The sequence below is a fragment of the Hippoglossus stenolepis genome, chromosome 4, assembly GCF_022539355.2.
Source record: "Hippoglossus stenolepis isolate QCI-W04-F060 chromosome 4, HSTE1.2, whole genome shotgun sequence".
Classification (NCBI taxonomy): Eukaryota; Metazoa; Chordata; class Actinopteri; order Pleuronectiformes; family Pleuronectidae; genus Hippoglossus; species Hippoglossus stenolepis.
In genome coordinates, this window is record NC_061486.1 from 13802928 (window position 1) to 13822309 (window position 19382).

General features: G+C 41.6%; 1 protein-coding gene across 2 annotated transcripts in view; it reads left to right on the top strand.

The window, feature by feature from the left end:
- The window catches only part of kcnab1a (potassium voltage-gated channel subfamily A regulatory beta subunit 1a), a 105240-nt gene that overhangs the window by 5482 nt on the left and 80376 nt on the right, over nucleotides 1-19382 (top strand). Inside the window, exon 1 of one of the 2 annotated variants that reach the window (XM_035154961.2) lies at nucleotides 1137-1894. The exons of the other annotated variant lie outside the window; for it this stretch is intronic. Coding sequence (XP_035010852.1) covers nucleotides 1629-1894 — 266 coding nt within the window. The 5' untranslated portion in view covers nucleotides 1137-1628. Of the gene's footprint in view, nucleotides 1-1136; nucleotides 1895-19382 lie in introns of those variants that run through there. 2 annotated transcript variants of the gene reach the window in all.

Sequence of the window (19382 nt, forward strand, 5' to 3'; positions counted from 1 at the left end):
TGCATTTTAAAGAATCTAATCCAAGCAGATGTTACCTGAGAAAGAAACTTAATCCTGACAAACAAAAGTTAGACTGAGACTATACTCTAAAGTGGAGGATGGATTGATGTATATTACAATGAAAAGCATCAGCAGCAGATTCACACTAGTTACAGACTTAAGTGCGTTAATGATTCCCGTAATGTGTGTAAAATAGATTCCTACGATTGTGGGTCATTTGTATTTCATATTAATTTAGGCTCTGTTTTTGTGCCCATGTGTATGTTGGACCCAAGCAGCAATTGCCAAAATTATTGTGCATCTGTGTGTGTGTGGGTGTTCATAACTAAAATGTCCTGATATGGGAGAACGGCATTCCTCATCATTCCCGCAATCCAATAGAGTACCAGACGTCATTGAATTATGCTTAGTGTGTATGTGTGCGTGTGTGTGTATGCGTGTGTGTGTGTGTGTGTGTGTGTGTGTGTGTGTGTGTGCGTGCGTGCGTGCGTGCGTGCATGCGTGCGTGCGTGCGTGCGCGTGTGTGTGTGTGTATGTGTGTGTGAGACAGTGTGTGTTTACTTTAGATGTGTGTCATGGCCCAAACTCCAGCGTACACTTTGTTTAGAGAGAGGCAGAGGAGAAAGAGAGTGGTAAGACAAGAAAACAAAAGAGATGCGGTAGAATAAAAGGAAACATTGTTTAGGGGGTTGGGGATGAAAAAGTGAGAAAAGTCCATGTGAACGTACGCAGGGAATTATGTGTGTGCGTCTGTGCCGGATGAAAGAAAATGAAGAAAAAGGAAAAGTGGGAGATGTAAACGCTGGAAGAGCGACAAGAGAGGAAATCAGGAATAAGTGAAAGGGCTTTTGACAGAGGGAATACTGAGAGACAAAGGAGGGATGATGGGGAAAAGTCAGAGTGAGGATAAGAGAGGGCTGGAGAAATGGAAGGAGAGAGAGAAACAGACAGACAGACAGACAGACAGAGAGAGAGCGAGAGAGAGAGAGAGAGAGAGAGAGAGAGAGAGAGAGAGAGAGAGAGAGAGAGAGAGAGAGAACAAGAGAGAGGGAGGGCGGGAAAAAATGTCCCAGATTCCCATGCCATTTAATAGGGAGCAAAACCAAACTGAGCTTATAATGTAGACTGGTGTAGACTGTGTGTGTGTGTTGTGTGAGACAGAGAGCAGACGAGAGAGAGAGAGAGACAAGTGAGTTATCTGTGTATGTATGTCTCTCTCTCTATCTGTATGTGTGTGTGTGAATAGTGAACACATGGTGAAGTACATGTAAGGAAAAAGAAAAATCCTGTTTTTCCTGTGCGGACGTGCAGCCTGGACCTTACCTCGACTCTCTGATGCTGCATTTCTTTTTTCAAATGAAGCTTTCCCAAGTTGGATTTTCTTCCCTTTCTGTTTTTTCCTTTAAAAAATAAGAGGGTTACACTTTATTTGGAGCTTCATCGAGAGGAATACTTCCCTCTTCTGTTTCCTTTGAGCTTCGACACACATACACAGTCCTCTGCTCCATGTAGCACTGTGTGGGCGAGGGGCCTACCTGGATTAGTGTGAGTGTACATGTTTGTGGGACAGACTCACAGAAGAAGGGAGAGACTGAAAGAGAGAATAAAGTGAAGAGGGGAGCAGGAGGATGTATCTGTACAAAGCAACGTGCCCGGATATTCCTAACCCCAAGCAGAAGGGGTCCCGGGGTCAGGTCGGCGTCCAGGCTCAAGGCCCGGGCCAGGGGAGGTTCGTCAACCACACGCCCGCGGGGACGGGACCTCGACCCTACGCTCCTCTGATGTTGTGGACCGCAAACAAACCCAACAGCATGGCGGAGCTCAAACAGCTGGAGGAGTTTCTCAACTTCCACTCCCTGTCTCTGCACGACAGTCAGTCAGGCATGGTCTACAGGTGCGTGTGCGTGTGCGTGTGCGTGTGCGTGTGCGTGTGTGTTTGTGTTTGTGTTTGTGTTTGTGTGCTTGTGAGGGGTTCCTGAATTTTATAAGGGCTTCTTAATGCTCCAAGGTGGTCATGGCAACCCTAGCAGCATGACTGCTGATGAGTGGGACGGTTCTTGTCACTTTGTCACTTTCGACTGCTGACTTGTGACTGACTGAGCTGTTTGGATTTTTCTGTTTAGATTCGGTTAGATTGATGATTCTTGTTGATACACTCATTATTCTTTATTATTTACTGACTTCTGAGCCAGAGAGGGTTTTTCTACATTTTATAGTTGAGAGATTTGTCGTTGGCCGTTAGTGTGATATGTAGTTTTTTGTGTTTATCAGTTTTGTGTTTTTTGACTTTACTGCTTATGTTCAGGATTTCCTGGAGATCTGATGTGAGGAATACAGTTTCCAACTCAAGAACCATCACATCCATCGACTGCCTCAAACACTGTGTCTTTAAATTTGAAATCTCCAACTATTTTAAGGTCACTCTGTTATATTATGCAATGTCAGATGCATCAGAGCCACTATTGATGTCCATGTGAAAACCCACTCACTGATTGATCACCCTCCAGGGGCACATATTTATGTCACTGTAGTGATCTGATCGGATTCATTAACTCTTTATTTACAAAGTCAAAGAACAGAGGAATATTAGATTTTCTGCACACACACACACACACACACACACACACACACACACACACACACACACACACACACACACACACACACACACACACACACACACACACACTTTCAAACCCAGTTGTGTCTCCATGACATCAGAGTGCATAATATTGACTGACATTGATTTCCTGGATACCTTAACTGTAGTTACAATTGTCTAACACTTACCCTTACCTAACCCTAACCCTAACCCTAACCCTAACCTAAACCTAGACCTAAACCTAAACATAACCTTATCATAACCAAACACTAGCTACTGTTGACATAGCAGTCGCTCGAGCCGCACACATGGATACTGGAATGCTTGGAACTGTAAAACATCAACAGGACACTAAGAGCCTTTCTGAAGAACTCAATGGGGCTGTGGATAACTAGAGGCCAACTCAAAGCCCATTGAACAAGTTACCATCAAGTGCTGTTTGTACCAAGGAGATGCTCTGTCCCCACTGCTGTTCTGCATAGGCCTGAACCCCCTGAACAATAGACGTTGACTCACTGATCCACACCATCAGCATCTACAGCAACGACATCTGAATGTCATTCAGACTGGACAAGTGCAGTCGGATCAAAAAGAGTCAAGCTGATCAGAACTGAAGGGATTAACCTACCAGAAGGCAACATAACAGATGTCCAGGACAGTTACAAACACCTTGGAATCCCACTGGCAAATGGAAACCATGAGGAGGCCGCAAGGAAATCAGCCACAGCCAAATACCTACACAGAGAAAGGCAGTCAGCTGAATGGAAAGAACAAGGTCAGTGCCATCAATACATATGCCCTGCCAGTCATCAGATACCCAGCTGGTGTAATAACATGGCCAGAGGAGGAGAAGGTCCTCCCAGCACCCTGAGGCTGCACACTGAGCGAATAGGAGGGAGGCCGAGGACTAGTGAGCGTCAAAGCCACTTTCCAGGATGAGGCAGAGAAAACCCAGAACCACATCAGGAAGATGGCCCCCAGTGGTGAGCTGCTAAGTGAATACCTCAGACAGCAGCAACCCAATGATGATGATGATGAGGAGGAGGAGGAGGACAGAAACCCATTACCATCATGTGTTTGTTGCTTGTCTTTGGGTTTGTAATCTGTGACTTAACATCATTGAGCCAGTGTGATTGGAACACTGTGGATCGCTGCTCTGCCCTCCGGCTACAGAGAAGCATGTAGCTGCTTCCCCTTCCTTGTGTTGTTGCTCCAGTGGAGAAGAAAGGAGGAGAGCAAACTCGAATGGAGCATTTCATTCTCTGCTGTTGGTTGTAGCTAGTTAGTATACCAGGAAAGATGCATTTTACGTGAACAACCACTTGCTTCACATTCACACAGTAACACACTCACTGGTTAATATCTCATAATTACGCTTATTTGCATATAAGCTAAAAAGGGGGGAAAAAACACACCAATCCAAACTTCACATGAGCTAAACATAAGCAAGTTCCTTTTCCAGTTTACCATATGCAACAGGATGCATCCAAATGAAGCTGGGCACTGTTGTGCAGAAATGTGGGTCCATGTCTGACTTATATTTGGCGAGGCTGCTGGCTTAGCGTTTCCATGAATTGTATTTTGGTCGTTCGAACATCAAGTCCATCCCCACCCAGGCCTTTCTCGTACTGTTGGCACAGAAGAAACAACAGCATAAGAGAGTCACTTCTCCATCACCTCCCTGTGTCCTCCAAAGAGACAGAGACAGAAAGAGAGAGCGAGAGAGAGAGAGAGAAAGGGGGAGTGTACGGAGGAGAGGAGTATGATGGCAGTCTGTGTCCCTGTAGGGTCAACCTGGCTGTGGGAGCTCATATGGCCATGTGCTTTGAGCATTTCGCTTTGGGACCTTGGCGTATATGTATATATAGGTCTAGGTGTGACTATGTGTGAGTGCTGTGTGCATGTGCCTTAAAGTGAAAGTCTTTGGTGATTGCCATGGTAACCTTATAAAACAGCTGGTTTCCCATGTCCTTTTCCAGGTCAGTTAGTGTCAGTGGTGGTAAAAGCAAGCATTTAAAAAGACAGACAAACACACACACACACACACACACACACACACACACACACACACACACACACACACACACACACACACACACACACACACACACACACACACACACACACACACACACACACACACACACACACATTTTCTAATCTTAATAATCACCTTACAATGACAAGGTCCTGACCACCAGGCTGGAAACCACTGTCATGACATTATTACACCCTAAATCAATTTTAACTCTGGTGTATAGCATAAAGATACATCACAAACATTATTTACCGATGTCAAAAATATAAAATTATTTATAACTCTTTTAATGGACATTGACAAAAGTCTGACAAACTCTCCATGTGGGAAAACATGGGACATTAGGCGAAGGGGTTACAGGTCCAACTCATTCTTAAGATATTTTGCCACTACAATCTTGTTATATTCCATGTTTTGGATTGTATTACATGAATTGTCTGTTTTATTGTAACGCACTTTGTAATTTCATTTTGAAAGTTGCTATATAAAGTTATTTTTTTAAGTCCTTGCATAGACAGAAACACAAACGTACACACAAAACTCATGTATAATTTCCACTTTTTGGAAACCAAAAAAACACAAAGACCACAGATGGGAAGAAAAGAATAACAAGAGGATAGTGGAGCCGCAGCTCCTCATGCCCTACAGATTATTATTCATGAGTATGTACTGTATGTGTGTGTGTGGGGCGTGGGTGTGTATTTTCACTTGTGACGGACTAGCTGTGTGTGTGTGTTTGTGAGACAGCTACCACTGCTTCTTATGTGTGCTTGCTCATCGTATCGTTAATGTGCATGTTGTAGGCCGGGGCGACAATTTACTGCTGTTCAATGCAGAACATATGAACTCAACGTTTCCTCTGCGGGCTAATGTGACGATAATTATCTAGTCAGCTGCGGATATTGTCGCTTTGTGACAACGTAACTCAACCATGTTAGAAAAGCAGAGATCTTTGTTCCAGAAAGAGTTGATGGATCAAAAATAAAAATCCTCAGAAAGTGGTTTTGACATGCAGCCAGTAAACATGTTGTTCCTGAACGCGTCACCACTGAATGGTCACCCGGCACAGGTTCATGCTGGTGTTTCCACCCCGGCTCTGTCGTTCTTCTCCTTTGCTTTCGTTTGCTTTCTCACTCCGGTCTTCTTGCATTGTATTAAAAAGGGTGAAGCTGTAACAGTTATGAAACGCTTCCGCCATCTGCCATTATTGAATAATTTCAATGTGAGAAAGTCTTTTTCCTGCTTCCTGTGGCAGAAGTCAACTCTGCTGAAAATTACTCAGAATAAGTTGCATAGTTTTATTTCAATGGTCTCACTTATATCAAGTTTTTTTGTATTTTGAAAATGCTGCATTATGCCTGTTAAGTAATGAGTTCATGAGTTACATAGCCTACTTTCTGAGATGCCAGTACTCTGGTGAAGTAATACTTGGTGCTTCAGGACAAAAAATATTTTCCTGTTAAAAAAATGAAAACCTGGTACATCCCCTTTTAACCTAAATGCCGGAGTAGTTACAGACGCAGATGCACTCGGCTGATGTTTGATCACTCTGAATTAAAGCGGACGCCAGTTCCATCAGCCAAGTGGGGAAATAGATTAATCGAAAGCCCATGATATTATTGGATACAGAGCAGGGGATGCTGGGTAAGGGAGCGAGAGTGAAGGGGCATTTAGACCTCCAGGGCCAGAGAGTCACAAATGCCATGTGCTCGTGTGTGTGTGTGTGTGTGTGTGTGTGTGTGTGTGTGTGTGTGTGTGTGTGTGTGTGTGTCTGTGCGGACAGTCTGGATGTTTGTCAGTCCATCTGATTAAATGAGCTCTGGCTGCTGATAGACATCACGTGGTGTGAAGGTGACAGAGTTAGAGTTTCCCCACAGTTGCTCCTCTTCTCCTCTGTCACTCACTTTTTTTCTTCTCCCCTGTCGTTTTCACTCTCCTAGTCTTTACATCGTTCATTGATTTCATCCTTTAATTATTTTTTAAAATAGTGCAGGGTTTAAAACATTTGAAAATTAGATGCAAACAGTCAATAGTTCAAAAACTAAGGGAAATTGTATCATAAATCCACACCTTTACTTTACAGTTTCACAGTTTTTAATCAGTATTCAGGTAACTAATGAGGGAGGTTGATCTGCAGCTTTATATCAGCAACTACTTTTGCATATTTATGTTCTATTACAAGATATTTCAGCTGTATTCTGGCCCAAAGGTGAAATGTGTTTTTGTAGAAGGAAACATAACATATACCATCCGTTCCAACCATTATCTATACTGCTCATCCTGTGAGGGTCCCAATCCCAGCTGACAGGGCCAACATTCAGACCATTCAGACTTAAATTTAATTTAATTTAATTTAATTTAATTTAACTTTTCAAAGAGACAATGTACAGTTTAAAGATCAATGTTATCATATCATTTAATGCACTGTACCAGATTATAGCTTCAAGCTCATTTAAATCTAGGTCCGTTTCCAGGTCAGATCAGGACAATGACAGCAAATAGCACAATGACACAAAAATACTCTTTATATACATATAAAATACGTTTTAAGCTTTTTTTTAGAAAGTGCTGCAGCTCCTCGCATCGTCGGGTCGGTTGTTCCACTGATTTGTGGCCAATACAGAGAAGACGGATTGCTCAAATGCAGTTCGTGGAAATGGTCTGGTACAATCCAGCATGGAAGCTATTGAAGCTTGTGAACACATTTTGGCCGACGGATTGTGATTTTGAAATCCATCCATTTGCATGTTTCTTGGAGACTGTCTCTTGGCCACACAAACACAACATTGCTGTGTCTGAACCCCTGATGAGAGAGAGCAGCCAGTCAAGCGTCTGTCCTACCTGGACCCGAGCCTCGTGTTCACTCACAGTGTTTAGCCTCTGGTATCTGCCTATGTAAGGAGAAGCTGTGCAGGCATGCAGGGTTATTTATCATGGTGGATGACAGACAGAAACAGCACGGGTGAGAAGTCGGTGGAGAGAGAGAGGAGATATAGAGAGGTGAAGAAAAGTCAAATACAAATAAAACAGGGATTTTTAATGGAAAGAAACAAATTCTAATAATGATAAATGTAAATAAGGCAAAAAGTTGTTCAAGCTCAGTTACAGGACAGTTGTGTGTAAGCCAGTTTTCTCTGTGTGTGTATATGTGTGAGTGTGTGTCAGTCTGTGTTGTTAATCAGAGCCTAGTGAAGCTGTGCTTTGTAACCAATCGATACTCGAGAAACACTGTGCACTCAACCAGAGATTCAGAGAGCATGCACTAAACTCGCACACACACAGTCGGACACAGAGTCAAACACACACTCACACTGGCATCCAGATAAATGCGTCAATCGCTCATCCTTTATTCATCTTGGAAAGCAAGTGAATATTTAATATAGGAGCTGGTATCCTCGCTAAATACTTAATTGGTGCAGCGGTCACAGAAACGTATGTGTGAGTGTGTGTTTGTGTGTGTCTGTGTGTGTGTGTGTTAGGCTTGTGCAACTTGCTGTTTTTTCATGATGTCAGTGGGTGATTCATTACTCTGTGGTTTCTGTTGGCAAGTCAACAGTCTATTTTATTGCATACTTAATAAAATCTACTTTTCTCTAATTCATACTGAAAGGGCTGGCGTCACTATGACTAAACACTCAAAACTAGAAAGTAAAGCTGTGCTCACATACGACAGAATAAGTTCCTGCAGGTTTAAAGACCTTTCCATAATGAATGCTTCAAAGCCTGGAGGGCGTGTTAAACTGTGATGGGCTTTACACACAAGGTACCCACCAAGATGCTGTGACACCTTTGGCTGAGAACCAATCATGTGATAAATTACTTTGGACGAAGAGGAAGAGAGGACTTTGTACCTACAAGGGAAAAACAATGGGTTTAATGGTACAATGTGTTTGGTTAAGCTATGCAGTATTTAAGCCAGTGAAGGCATGTAACTACATACGTATTTAGTATTTAAGTATGTATATATTAGGTATTTGAGTATTTTCCTCTCAGGCCACTTTTTACTTTATTACATTTCAAAGTGAAAAACTGTTTTTGTTTTTACAATTATTCAACAGCTTTGGTTGCTTGTTATGTTGCATAAAGAGATTGAATAGAAAAGTCAAAGATTGTATTTTGATTATTGTTAAATTGTTGTCTCTAACTTTTCAAATGGGACAACTTCCTTATTTTTTTTTAATTAACAAATTTATTACTGGATAAAAGAGTCCTTGTAAAGGTGTCACTTTGTAGATTTTCTGTGTTTTATAAACAACGCAAATTATCGATTAATCACGAAACTAATCAGGACACAAATCTATCCTGAAAATAATAATTACTTGTTTTTATAAACGTTAGAAAATGCTCCACATCAAGTTATACATGAATACACGAGCAACAATAATCAAATGATAATATGCACTTTTATAGTAAAACAGTCACAGGGGGCACTTTTTGTACTCAGTGCTTTTACTTCTGATACTTTTTTGAATACTTTTTCATCATTATACTTATATACTTCTACCAGAGTAACATTTTAACAGCAGGATTTTTACTTTTCTAATATAATAATTTACAGTATTTTACTGTAGTTAAATAAAGTATCTATTTATTTATTTAGTCTCTTTTTTCTTTTATCATTTCTATTTCAGACAGTGGGTGTATTCAAATCGAGGTTGTATGTTTTCACCCACCCAACACAAAAAACCCAACTTATTGTTAACTAAAAAGACAGCGTGTTAATGTCCATCTTGTTGAAGCAGCGCCCCCTCTGGTCGGAGGTGTCCACGTGTGAAACCCTCAGGTGAGGTGCACGTGCTCAGGTGTTGGTTGTCTTCACTGCAACAACAACAACAACAACAACATGGATGAAAAACCTTCTAAACTAAACACACACAGTTAACAGCGTAATTCAAACTAAACAACGGGCAGAGGGACAGAGTTAGCTTGTTAGCTTGTTAGCTGCTACCAGCAGTGACTGTGACGCAGTTTGTCAGTCAGTGGTTAAAGATGTGGTGTGGACAGACCACAGAGGAGAAGATAATGGCCTCTTCAAACTGCGTGAGTACCACTGTCTCCATCTTTGTCTCTTTGACTGTGTATAATGTGAGTGTCTCTCTTTATCTACTGCTGGTTAAATGTCTGTCCATGATTTATATGGAAACTGAAGCTGTTTTCATTGAGATTTTGTTGTGCATAATTTGTTTCTTCTATGAATGGCTGTGTAATAAGATGCAAATAGTAAATCTGTGAATTCATATATTAATATTAATACTTAGATCTGTTTTCCATTCTCTTCTAACATTTTAGTTTATAATTATAAGCTTTGCAATACATTAGTTGTTAATCTGTGGCCTAAACTGTCTATGTGTATGGATGGAAATGACAATTTAGTACCCTTGAATCTTGTGGAAGACATAATAGTTGCTTTCAGACATGCACTGAACTCCGGATAATCTCCTGAAGCGCAAATGTCTGAATGAGGGTCTCTGGACATTCTCCTCAGTTTTTCCGGAACAGCCCAGTCCGCTCGTAAAAACTCCAGATGTTGTCCGAATGAGCTTCTCTACATTCACCACAGGCGAGTGGATGTATTGATGACGTGTTTAGCGCACAACAGACTCAAAACTGAAAAATGAAACATCAACTATACTGATCCATCATTAAAAGTCATTTTTAGGTACCAGCTTCCTAAATGTAAACATTTTCAGTTTTCTTAGTATGAAGGTAAATGAATTGTGTTTTGGACTGTTGAGCTGCTGTCAGACATGCACTGAACAGATCCTCTGGACAGTCTCCGGAGGGGCTGTATATGTGTGAAGACAAATGAGAGCCTCTGGAGTTTCTGCGGACTTTCTCCGGCCTGTCCCCTGGTATAAATTCCACAGAAAGTCCGGCATGTGAGAACACGGCAGGAGATTAACCAGGATCACTTTGAGTAACTGGGTCTCTTGATGACTTTTCTAACACATGACAGACATTAAAAATGTAAAAAACAAGAGGAAAAAAAAGTCTCCATGTCAAGAGAGCTTTTGGTGATAAGAGCAATGGCCGGTGTTGTTGTGCTGTAAACACACACACACGTGATCTCTTCAGCAGAATTATATGTGATGTCTAAAAACACCATGTAACTAACTGTTAATACGTTTCATGGCAAATTACGTATAAATCTGACTTTAACACCTGTTACAGAATGATTTGAGGTCAGTTCGATCATTTAGAGGTTTAGAGATTTACATCATCTACTAGGTAAGACTCAGAGAGGTCTGCTTAAAGTTAATTACTGCTTTATCAATCTTTCTGATTGGTCTGTGCGCGGCCTACTCTCTCTTAATTACACACTTATGCTTTACTTTAACAGGGGTGTTTCATTGACTTATTAATTCCCTTGAGTGCTATTCTAACCTCCTATCCAATATGTCTATTGCTTTAAACGAACCACTAGAAACGATTTAATTGTACACGCTGAACATCTTTGCCGTCAAAACTAATGAGGGACACCAGTTTTGTCCCTGATTAGTCAATGCTGTTTCTATACTGGTCTAAAAAAAAGTCCAAAACTGGTCCCCACATGTGACATGGGGCAGCACCCCGACACACATCACCAATTTATTAGTCAGCTAGTGTCTAATGTCTGAACAATCAGCTCGGTTCTACACACGTTGCAGGTCCGTCTTCCTGTCTTCTACTGTGTGTGCGTGCGTAGCCCTCTGGCGTTTCACTTGCCTCAGCAGGAACTGGCTCTGTGAATCAATATTGAAGTGCTCATTTAGGTGGGTGCCAGACAGGCGTTTGCTGCTGTTGGGACGGGCCAAGCGGTCACTGTGGATCACCGGGCTCGCTTCCAGCTTTATTAAATCTGCTAGCATCCTGTCTTTTAGGGTGCTAGTATATGTTTATTTGCACCTCTGAGAAATGCAATTTCGCTCCAATGTGTATGTGTATTGATGGAAATGACAATTTAGTACCCTTGAATCTGGAGGAAGACATAATAGTTTCTTTCCGAAATGCACCGACCTAAGTGGTTGTTTAAGAGGCAGGGCTCTCTACCGAGGCCACTTGAGGATAGCGCCCCAGTGGAGCTTCATTTTACTCTGCACACACTGCTACACACACACACACACACACACACACACACACACACACACACACACACACACACACACACACACACACACACACCCATATACTTTAAATTTACAAAGTGATGTTAAAGGTGCCTTTGACAAATCGCAGCTGAGGTACCTGCACTCATATTGTCTGTATGAACTGAACATATTCACGCAGCTCAATTAGAATTCCTCACAGGGATTCACTAATAGGTGTGTTTGCAGCGAGCATGAGACTGAACCATTTTCTGCTCCCTCACTGTCGGCCTTTCATGATCGGCCCTGCAGCGAAATACCTCAGTTGTAATGATGCTTTTGCACATGAGGGGTAACAGCGTGGGCGTGTGACGATCCCCCTACAGGGCAAATGGAGATGCATAAGAGTTGTGTGCTTCATGTGGGTGGGTTGGGTTTGTACAGTGATGAGATGATGCCAGGAGACATAGAGGGAGATTAAAAGAAGAGGGCAAGAAGTGTCCTGTGGTCTGTTTTACAGTGCTAGTTGCCGGTGTCACCACTAGGGGGAGCCGTGAACTTGCCGTTTCTTAGATAATGGAGAGGAAAGCATGGGGTTTTGTGTGTATGAGTGTGTGAGACAGGAGGAGCACTCTTTAACAGTAGATTAATAGTCACTTCCACTTTCTGTGCAAAATTATTGTGGCTCATGGGGGAAAGGGGGTTGTCCTCTAAACGGAGGGTTGGCGGTTTGATCCCAGTTGAAGTGTCCTTGAAGATACTGAATGATTCTCATAGAATCCTATAGATGCACTGTATGAATGTGTGTGTGAATGGCAAACAAATACGGTACTGTAAAGCGCTTTGAATGTCATCAAGATTAAAAAACACTAAATAAATACTATGTGCATCATTCTGAAACAGTTAAGTTACACACCTGCCTGAATTCAAGCTGTAGCATCATTGATGCAGATGTTTTATTTATTCGTGCACAGTTTAATATTTGTTTAAGCAGTACGGCACTATTTCCTCTTCACATTTACTGATAACAACACCCCCTGCACCCTCTGATGCAGCTAAAAGTCAGTGGTCCACGAGTCCCCCAGAGATTTCGTGTGTTTGCCAAGAAGAAGAGGAAATGTTGGATCAAAGAAAGATATATCTTTTAAGAGCTGCTGCAGTGCTCATGCAGCGTCACCTACCGTGGAGTGCAGAGAGACCTTTCAAACCACGTCTCATGAGGGGGCAACATGATACCCAACCAAGCACCTTCAGCACATTAACAGTTACTCCACCTCTCCTTTTCCTCCCCATCTCTCTTGCTGTCGCCTTCCCCATCTTCCACAAATCAATATTCTGTGTGCTACTTTTTATTTGGGGGCTGTTTTTAAACTTCTGCTGTCACTTTGCCCATGTGTATTCTTTTATTTTATTTCTTTCTTCCCCTCCCTCTCCCCGTCCTCTCGTCTGCACTGCCTCCGTTCTGTCATTAGTCGTTTCCCTCCATCTAGGTTTTTGTGCAGTCATGCCTCGAGCGGACACTCGGTTTTAGTGTTGCCATATATCTTCTCTATACAGCAGCGAGCCGATACACTGACTCGGGCAAAGTTTAGACTTTCTTGGATCAGCACTTTTTCTTGTCTTTTCTCTCTCTCTCTCTCTCTCTCTGTGTGTGTGTGTGTGTGTGTGTGTGTGTGTGTGTGTGTGTGTGTGTGTGTGTGTGTGTGTGTGTGTGTGTGTGTGTGTGTGTGTGTGTGTGTGTGTGTGTTAACAGATTATAATATAAAGGAGTGGAGCCTGAGTCATTGCCAGGTTGTGTGAGTGTGTGTGCGCATGCAATTGTGGATGTGTTGCTATGTGCAGTCTTTTCTTTTGTAAGAGAAGGTAATACACCGTGTTCTCCCTCAAGGCTGCATTTTGAGAGAGGAGTGTACAGAGTGGAATTTGAAAGATTGTCATTGTAACTAAGCACTGTGTACAGCACACACACACACTCACTCACTCACTCACTCACTCTGTTGACTTTACTGCAGTATTGGTCAATGTTAAAACACTGCAATGAGCGCAGGCAGACACTGTGCCAACAGATGCGCATACTCTTAAGAATTATAAACACACTATAAAAGTCATTGAATTGCACATGCCTAAACATAAATTAACAGTTAAGCATTTTAGTGGCTTCAGTGCAGCAATGCAGCAGAGATGCAGGTGCGGTGGCTGCAGTCTGCCATTGTAACGTATCATTTTAAGCTTACTAGTTGGCTCACACCACCATTTTTTTACTGTTACTTTTGTTTTGCATAAAGAAAAGTTTTCTAATGAAAAGTAGACCTTTAAAAACATGCTTTTTTAACCTGTAAAATAGAATCCAGGAGACTGTGGGCAGCTCATTGAAAACACTGCAACCTGAGTTTAATCAAGGATTCAGAGAAAGCACACTAGACCTGACTTCATATTCCTAAAGGTGACTAGGTTTTTACACTATGATAAGCTGTATGTTTATCCAGACCTCTCAGGTATGGGTGATACTTGTGTGGTTTTTGGATCTTCTCCACTGGTGCTGGTTGCCCTCATGCTAACGATCTATACTAGATTTTTCACACTGCACACATCTGTAATAATTGAAAAACAAGCAATTATCCTGCGTGTCAGGGAAAAAAACACTAAAAAGGTTCAGGTCGGGCCCGGTTAGTGGTCTCTCGCTACTCTCTACTGCATAATACTGTAGTTTGCTCTGTGTGGGATAAATTAAAACCGAGACAACTGTTCTGTCTCCTGCGGGCACCTCTGTGTCCCTGTCTGGTTCTGACACTCCGCTCATCTCTTTAAAGGGATAGTTCACTGAAAAATGAAAATTCACCCATTATCTACTCACCACTACGCCGATGGAGGGGTGGGTGAAGTGTTTGAGTCCACAAAACACTTCTGGAGTCTCTGAAGTAAACTTTGTTGCAGCGGAATCCGATTCAATTGAAGTCAATGTTGATGTAATAAAACAGCAGAAAAAACATAACATGCCTCCATACTGCTCGTGTGGTGTCATAGAAGTGTCCGCAAACCCCGACATTCATATTTGACTCGACAAGGTCAATAACATTGTGTTTTAATCCTAAATGTCTGCTGATATCTTCCTATGAGGTGCATTCACGGACCGTCAAACACTTCACCCACCCCTACATTAGCATTGTGGTAAGAAGATAATGAGTGAATTTTCATTTTTAAGTGAATTATCCCTTTAAACTTAGATGCTACATTGGATGCTTTAATTGATCAGTTGGGCTGTTCTCTTTATACCACGCATCTTGAATGAAGGCAGTGGCTGATATAGCGATTATTTTTTACCTAACATAATTAGGCTTTTGATTTTTATTGCATAATCCATGTCATCCCCTACTCTAAGGTCACTGTCCTGGTATTCCCTTGGTATGAGGGTCAGTTTAAATCTGGCAAATCTGTTTTTTTAGCTTATATAGTTCTAGTCACTGGAGAAGACTTCCAGAGGACTTGATGCGTTCCCACTCTTTTTGAAACCGCTTCAAAAAGTTTATTTGCCCTTTTCCTTGTCGCTTGTTATGACGGTTAATGGCTTTCTGTTTTTCTTTCATTCTTTGTCGAATTAGCTTACTTCCTGTAGAGTCTCCTCCTTTGTATTGCATGGACTGATTTAATCTCCCCTGCAGCAACACATCACATGCTGATGGAAACAATCTCACCTGTTGGTGTGAATCTCAGTTGATGACAGACAGATGACAAATGGCAGGAGATGTGGTGCAGAAATTCCCTGTCAGCGCACACGAGTGAAGGGGAATTTCGTCTGCCTGCTTCATTGCTTTCTCTCTCTCTCTCTCTCTCTCTCTCTCTCTCTCTCTCTCTCTCTCTTTCACAAACACACACAGATCAACACACACACACATATATACACATGTGTATGTGATAAATGGTGTGAGGAGTACAGAACCTTCCTGTTGGTCAGCACACATTAGTGATGGGGAATCCCTTGTGCGTAGATCATTGTGCTCTCTCACACACACACTATATGTACACATCTACAGTACAGGATAGATTTTGGTGTGTGTCTTTCACTTGTATCAATAAGATGGATTACGTCACAACGTAAATCTGACGCATATATTTTTTCAGACCCAGAAGCAGAACTCAGGACGATGCTTCTCCCCAGTTCAAAAAGGTTGTTTGTTGTAGTATTGTCATGAAGATGGTTTGGGGAATGGGCTGGAGCGACTGAAGAGTGGGACAGGCAGCTGAGGCTACGTGCATCTGACCACTCACGTACAGTGGGCATGCGCGTGCTGGTGTGCACAGGGAGAATATGGTTGATAAATGCAGATTGCAGCTCGTCTCCTATGCATGTAAACAGTTGTATGATTTTAAAATGCAGAGTTAAACTGCACAACAGCTGATAGCAAACTCAACAAGGTCAGCAGTGTTCGTAATTGATTATCCATGTTGCGATCTACACTGGTAGCCGAGGCTAATGCCGGTTGTTTTCCTCTGGAAGGGGAAATGCAATATGAGCCTGAAGAATCAACGGAGGCTACGTGGTGACCGAAAAGACCCAATCAGCAACCATGTGAGTGTCTATGACATTGTGTCCAAACATCTCAGTTTCTGCCCGTCCAGACTAAAAGGCTGCTCTGAAGTTTTTCAAATTTCAAATTAAAACATAGTAGCCTGAGTTGGAAAATGAGCCAGGGTTGTGAACAGTGGCTGGGCTGATGTTCTCGAGCTGGAGCTTGTACATCCGGCAGTGAGCTGGGCAGCTGTGTCGATTTAAATACGGAAGTTTGGTGTTGAGTTGCATGATCTGATGCAAACATACACACAGACAGAGACAAACCAAGGACATACATGTGAGATGTGTTCATGTTGGAGAGGATGATGTAAAAGCAAAGCAACAGTATGAAAGTAATTTTTACAGATGCAGCCTGCAATCAACAGTTAATCAGAGCACGGCATTGAAGCAGGTGGAGACGCACTTGAGACGAGACACTGGTGTTTAGTTTAATCCTAACAAAATGAAGCTGGTAGATGAAGCACATTAAATCTCTCTCTCTCTCTCTCTCACTCTGTTTGTCTCTTGAGCACCTTGTGTCTCTCTATGCACTAAAACGCTGATGTAAGATTGCATGTACATCATTGCACATGCAAATGCTTCATGCCGGCACAAACGCATGCAGACACACCATCTGTCTAATTCTCTAAAGTTTTTTAAATCCAGACCTCAGAGTAATACTGAACATTGAGTAAGTAGCATGAGAAAGGATTTTCATAGAAAAAGAATTGTCCCCTTTTCTCTTTCACTCAAGCTTTGGTTTTATAGATCCAAGCACTTCTTTTTTTGTTGAACTCTATCCTGCAATTTACTGTGAATGTAGCTGCCCAGCCAACCAAGACCAGTCTTTTTCCAGGGGGTTATAGAGTGCACCAGCTTTAATTTACTGACTGAAAGAGCAAGGTGACTCTGAGCAGCCCCGTCTCCACAGGAGTTATGTCCTATTAGATAATAGTATATAAAAGAAAATATGCCCAAATCCCACAGTGAATGTCAATTACTGGTTTTCAAGGTTTTTTGTTGTTGTTGGTAACAAAGACTTAATCCGGTCAGTGCGGTCCTAATTATTTTCAACCTAATAGAGTCTGGATGGGGCTTTGTTCATTTGGTGCAGCTCTCTGAGCTGTGGCTCAGTTTGTCTTAAGGGGAATCTTTGTGAAATACAGATGATAATCCATGAAACATAACTGTGAAGATTCTCATTCATCCAGGTCACGTCTCTTCAGGAGTTGTACATGTGTACATAGTCAACTGGACTTTCTTATATTTCTTGGAGACGTTTCACCTCTGATCCAAGAGACTTCTTCAGTTCTGACTGACTAGTGGTTGTCTTTTCCTATATTGAGTCGTTATGTTAACTAAGGGGACTCTGTAGTTTGTGGTGGGGTTCAATGATCTGTGTGTTAACATAATGACACTCAAGATCCACAGAGGTAAAGTAACTGAAACCTGGAGCCCTTCAGGTTTTATCCAACAACAAATTAGTCTCTGGTGGAAATGGCCAGTTAGACTAGTTTCTTTTATTACACAAATTGAATGTTTCAATTTGTGTATATTCTTTGTAGTTGATATATGTCCAGTTGACAATTCAGCTAATCTCTATTAACAATATGAATACAGATAAATCCAAAAAGCTGAAAGCTAATCCATTTCAATCAGTGTGTTCCACCTGTTTGGCTCTCCATGCGGACTGTTTACCTAAACCCAAACATGATTGGTCAAAGTAGAAAGCCATCATCTTGTCCTCCGGTCTAGATTCTGGTGATCAGCTTTAGAGTAGGTCCAATAATTAAGACTACGTGGCAACCTGTAGTGCTAATGCAGGAATCTTCTTGCTGATTAATTCTTAACTATATTTCAGAGGGAGATCTTTTTTTCTTTTAATCTTCTACATTTATCTGGCTACCTTTCAAATCTGAGTACAAAATCTACCCACCAGTGTACATGTTCAGTAAAATTAGTTCAGCTGTAACATTAAATTGATGTACACACAGTTGCCATATACAGATATTGTTTGACTAATTGAGCAGCTTACATGGTTTTTCAGAGCCTCACTTATACGATACATATAGAAATATAATGTACTGTAATTTTATGTCCTGAGGGAGAAGGTTATTAAGGATTTGGAGTCCATTGAAGGCCTCCACCTTTTCTCTTAAAACCACAGCTACAGTTTAATACAAAAAACGGTGCTCTGACCTTTGTATTGATTGTGTTAGTGTGTGCTGAAATGTTACAATCATAATGCAGCTCAGCTCAAATGAAAAAGAAAACATGAGAACTTGTTAAGTGCAGCAGAGTTTAGGGCTTTTATTGAATTGATTTTCCATTTGAGGGTTCAAATGTCTGTGTTTTTCTTGGTGATGCATTTTCTAAAATACACACACTGACACCTTTACACACATGCAGTACTGCACACCATACACAATGTCTTTGAACAAAGGAGTGTGAGACTGAAGGAAGGATACTGTAAGTAGCATGAACTTCACAAACACAGTATTAAGGTAAAATTAAAAGAAAGTTGTTTTTTGCTTTTTAATGCAGTGAAGGCTGCAATCCCGCTGCTGTATGTTGTTGTAAGTTAAGTTTTCTGGGTGTTGATAAAATCTTACTGTGTATTCCCCCTTAAAGCAAAGTGGGAAATGCTAGTAAAGACATCAAACAAAACTTATGAAGCTTTGTTTTGCTCCACATTGGTGTACCTTTCTATAAAACTCTCTGTTGGAGATGAATTGTAGTCATAGCTCAGCACATTTAAGTATCTTTAACATCCTATTTTATTACACTACTTACTGTATACACCATCTTCTCCAAGGTAACCAGTATACATGTACCCCTCAGTTTCTCCAGATGCTGCCTGGTTGCCATCTGGCATCTTTATTCTTGCCTGGTGTTATTTTATTGCTGCTTTTTCCCACACATAACGCCTCCATACTGTTTCCATAGCAATGCTATTACTGAGATGACGGTTTTCTCTCGATGTTACCACTCTTGACTATCAAGTGTCCATTTCTGGAGAGTCTCTAGCAGTCAGGAACGCTGCTCTCTGCAACAAATAGCTAATTGTGGTGCAGGTAGTGTAGGAGGATGTGCTTATTACACTGTGCAAGTTGAAGAACACCCTCATTA